Source organism: Eimeria necatrix, genomic scaffold (assembly GCF_000499385.1).
Source record: "Eimeria necatrix Houghton genomic scaffold, Enh_scaff677, whole genome shotgun sequence".
In the NCBI taxonomy this organism is placed as follows: domain Eukaryota; phylum Apicomplexa; class Conoidasida; order Eucoccidiorida; family Eimeriidae; genus Eimeria; species Eimeria necatrix.
The window spans coordinates 15001-18068 of NW_013651730.1; the positions used below are offsets into that span (position 1 = coordinate 15001).

The 3068-nt window shown below is 50.5% G+C and overlaps 2 protein-coding genes across 2 annotated transcripts in view; one reads left to right on the plus strand and one right to left on the minus strand.

Annotated features, from left to right (window-relative positions):
* ENH_00069970 (hypothetical protein, conserved) overlaps positions 1-564 on the plus strand; it is a gene marked incomplete at both ends in the record, with an annotated part of 2873 nt that extends 2309 nt beyond the window's left edge. Inside the window, one exon of the mRNA XM_013577507.1 lies at positions 1-564. This exon is cut by the window's left edge and continues 467 nt beyond it. Coding sequence (XP_013432961.1) covers positions 1-564 — 564 coding nt within the window.
* Positions 565-1885: 1321 nt separating this feature from the next.
* Positions 1886-3068, minus strand: part of ENH_00069980 (meiotic recombination protein spo11, putative) — a gene marked incomplete at both ends in the record, with an annotated part of 1667 nt that continues 484 nt past the window's right edge. Inside the window, 2 exons of the mRNA XM_013577508.1 lie at positions 1886-2287; positions 2565-2657. Of these exons, the coding sequence (XP_013432962.1) occupies positions 1886-2287; positions 2565-2657 (495 nt within the window). The remainder of the gene's footprint in view (positions 2288-2564; positions 2658-3068) is intronic.

The following is a 3068-nucleotide window of genomic DNA, read 5'->3' on the forward strand; positions in this document are numbered from 1 at the left end:
TCTCCAGACTTGTCTTGGATTCATTCGACGCTGCACGAGTTGAAGAAGGAGGCCAGCAGCAACAGGCAGCTGCTGGGTTGGATTTGCAGGCACCTCGACCAGCAGCAGCAGCAGCAGCAGCAGCAGCAGCAGCAGCAGCAGCAGCAGCGGCGCGCTGCAGCAGCAGCAGACGCAGAGACCTTCCACATCTTCACGCCCCTCGTCCTCAGCCGGCAAACCAGCGACGCGTCGCTGTCCGACTCGCCCTCGCCCTCGCCGCCCCGCAGCAGCAGCAGCAGCAGCAGCAGCAGCAGCAGCAGCAGCAAAAGCAGCAGCACGAAGGAAGTGGTGCTTGCGCCCCCGGGCTCCCCTCGCGGAGTCGTGGAGACTGCGAGCATCAGCATGGCCAAGAGCCGCGAGAAATTCACCAGCAGCAGCAGCAGCAGCAGCAGCAGCAACGGCAGCAGCAGCAGCAGCAAGCCGCAGCAGTCCCACTACTTCCCCAAAATCCACACTGCAGCAGGAGACCAGGACTGGGAACAGTACATCAGCACTAACAAGGGAGTCAGAAAGGAAGTGGGATAAGCGTGGCTAGCTAGCTAGCTAGCTAGCCGTGGCTAGCTAGCTAGCTGTGCATGGCCGGCTAGCTGCGCATAGCCAGCTAGCCGTGGCTAGCTAGCTAGCCGTGGCTAGCTAGCTAGCTAGCTGCGGGTATCTAGCAGGCTATAGAGAGAGGGATGGCTCGCAGCGCAGCTAGCGATGGCTAGCTAGCGCTGCCTGGCGGTGGCTAGCTAGCAGTGGCTAGCTAGCTGTAGAGCTGGCTAGCTGTGGCTAGCTAGCTGTAGCACTAGCTAGCTGTAGAGCTAGCTAGCTGTAGGGTTAGCTAGCTGTGGCTAGCTAGCTGTGGGACTAGCTAGCTGCAGCCCAACTAGGCATGGCTAGGCAGCCCGGGTGCAGCTAGCTAGCTAGCTAGCAGCTGGCTAACAGCTAGCTAGCTAGCTAGCTAGCTAGCTAGCTAGCTGCATGCAAGAAGGGCTGCGTGAAGGAAAGAAAAAGAAAAGAAAGTGAAGAGGAAAGAAGGCAGTGGCTGGAGTGTCGCGTCAGTGGGTGAGGCGGGTGTACGTACACCTGGGAGAAGCGGCTTTGGGGTTTATTTTTATTTTTGTTTGCATTTATTTCGCAGTTTGGAATAAAACTGCATTTAATTCGCAGTTTGGAACTAAAACTGCATTTATTTCGCAGTTTGGAATTAAACTGCATTTTTATTTGTGGAGAGAAAGAAGTTGCGGCGTTTGTTTTATGAGGGCCAGTTTGGGGTGTATGCGCAGCTCGGGTGTATGCGCAGCTGGGGTGTATGCGCAGCTCGGGTGTATGCGCAGCTCGGGTGTATGTGGACTGTTTGTTAGCTTTCTTCGCCACTTTTCTTGGAATTATTCAATTAATGTTCAATTGTTGTTCAATTGTTGTTTATTTATGTTTATTTATTCTTTCTTTTCACTTTTCTCGCACTTTTTGCAATTTCAATTCGCTTCCTCTCGGCAGTGCCAAAGAACGGCTCCTGGCAACAAACGGACAATGAATTTATTTATTTCTTTTTCCTTTTTCTTTTCAACTCTTTCACAGCCACTAGCTTGTCTTACTATTTATTTATTATTTATTTATTATTATTTATTTATTTATTATTTATTTATTTATTTGTTTTAGGTACTTCTTTTGCTGCGGAGAGCAGCAGAAAAGAAAATAGGAAAAGACATTTAGGCCATTCCCTGAGCTGCTGAGACAGCCCAGAAGCAAATTGGGAATTGGATTTAGCAATTTGAATTAATATTTATTATTATTTGAATTTATATTTCAATTTATATTTCAATTATTGATTTAAACTTCAATTATTTGTTTAATTTGTTTTTCACTCCAGCCAAAGCCTCCGGAGGGCGCGGGTGGTGATGACTCGCTGCAGCTCCGAGGTGTCTGTACACTCCAGCGCCTCCACTTCGCACTTGCAGTTTTTCTCTTTCATTAATTTGCATTCACTTTTTATTTTTTCATTTGCTGCTACTCCGGGGTGCTGCAGCAAACTGGCCAGCAGCGCCTTATCTCTTTTTTCCAGCGGCAGCAAAGCGCTCGCGGGCACAGCAGCAGCGTCTGCATGCAGCAGCCCCAGCCACCGCAGGCTGCTGCAGCCGCTGCTGCTGCTGCTGCTGCTGCTGCTGCTGCTGCTGCTGCTGCTGCTGCTGCTGGGGCGGCCCCCGTATTTGTAGGTCAGGTAAATGTAAATGCCGTGGGGGTCCCAGTCGCCCACAAAGGCAGCCTGCAGCAGCAAAAAGATAAAATGAGATTCGCAAGTAATAAGTTCCAAATCAACTGCTCTATTATGTTTCTGCTGCTGCTGCTGCTGCTGCTGCTGCTGCTGCTGCTGCTGCTGCTGCTGGTTGTGTGGGCTGCAGGGCCGTTTGGCAGCAGCTGCTGCTGCGGGTTGACTGGCTGTTGTGGACAATGAATTTGCTGCTTGAAACGTTTAATTTGATTTATAAATTGATTTAATTATTTTAATTTAATTTTTTATTTTTTTATTTTTCTTTTATTACCTCCAGCTGCAGCGACTGACACAAATGCCCCAATAAATCTCTTGTGCAAAAATCGGGAAAGCCGCGGCCGGTAATCAGCACGCACGGCAGCAGCTGTACGTACACCCGAATTACGCAGCAAAATAAGCACGCAGCAGCAGCAGCAGCAGCAGCAGCAGCAGCAACGGCAGCAGCAGCAGCAGCAGCGGCAGCAGCAGCAGCAGCAGCAGCAGCAGCAGCAGCGGCAGCAGCAGCACCAGCAGCAGCAGCAACGGCAGCAGCAGCAGCAGCAAAGGTGAAATCAAAAGCTTCTTACGTTCCAAAGCTGCAGGCCACAAAGGGCCTGGAAGATGCTGTCTTTTTCGACCACAAAAAGATACTTAGCAGCAGAAGCTGCTGCTGCTGCTGCTGCTGCTGCCACCATGGCTTCGGATATCATCAGGCCGCTGCCTTTGAACAAACAAAATCAGTCGCGGTCTTTCTGCTCCTTCAGGTCTAGGGTTTAGGGTTTAGGGTTTAGGGTTT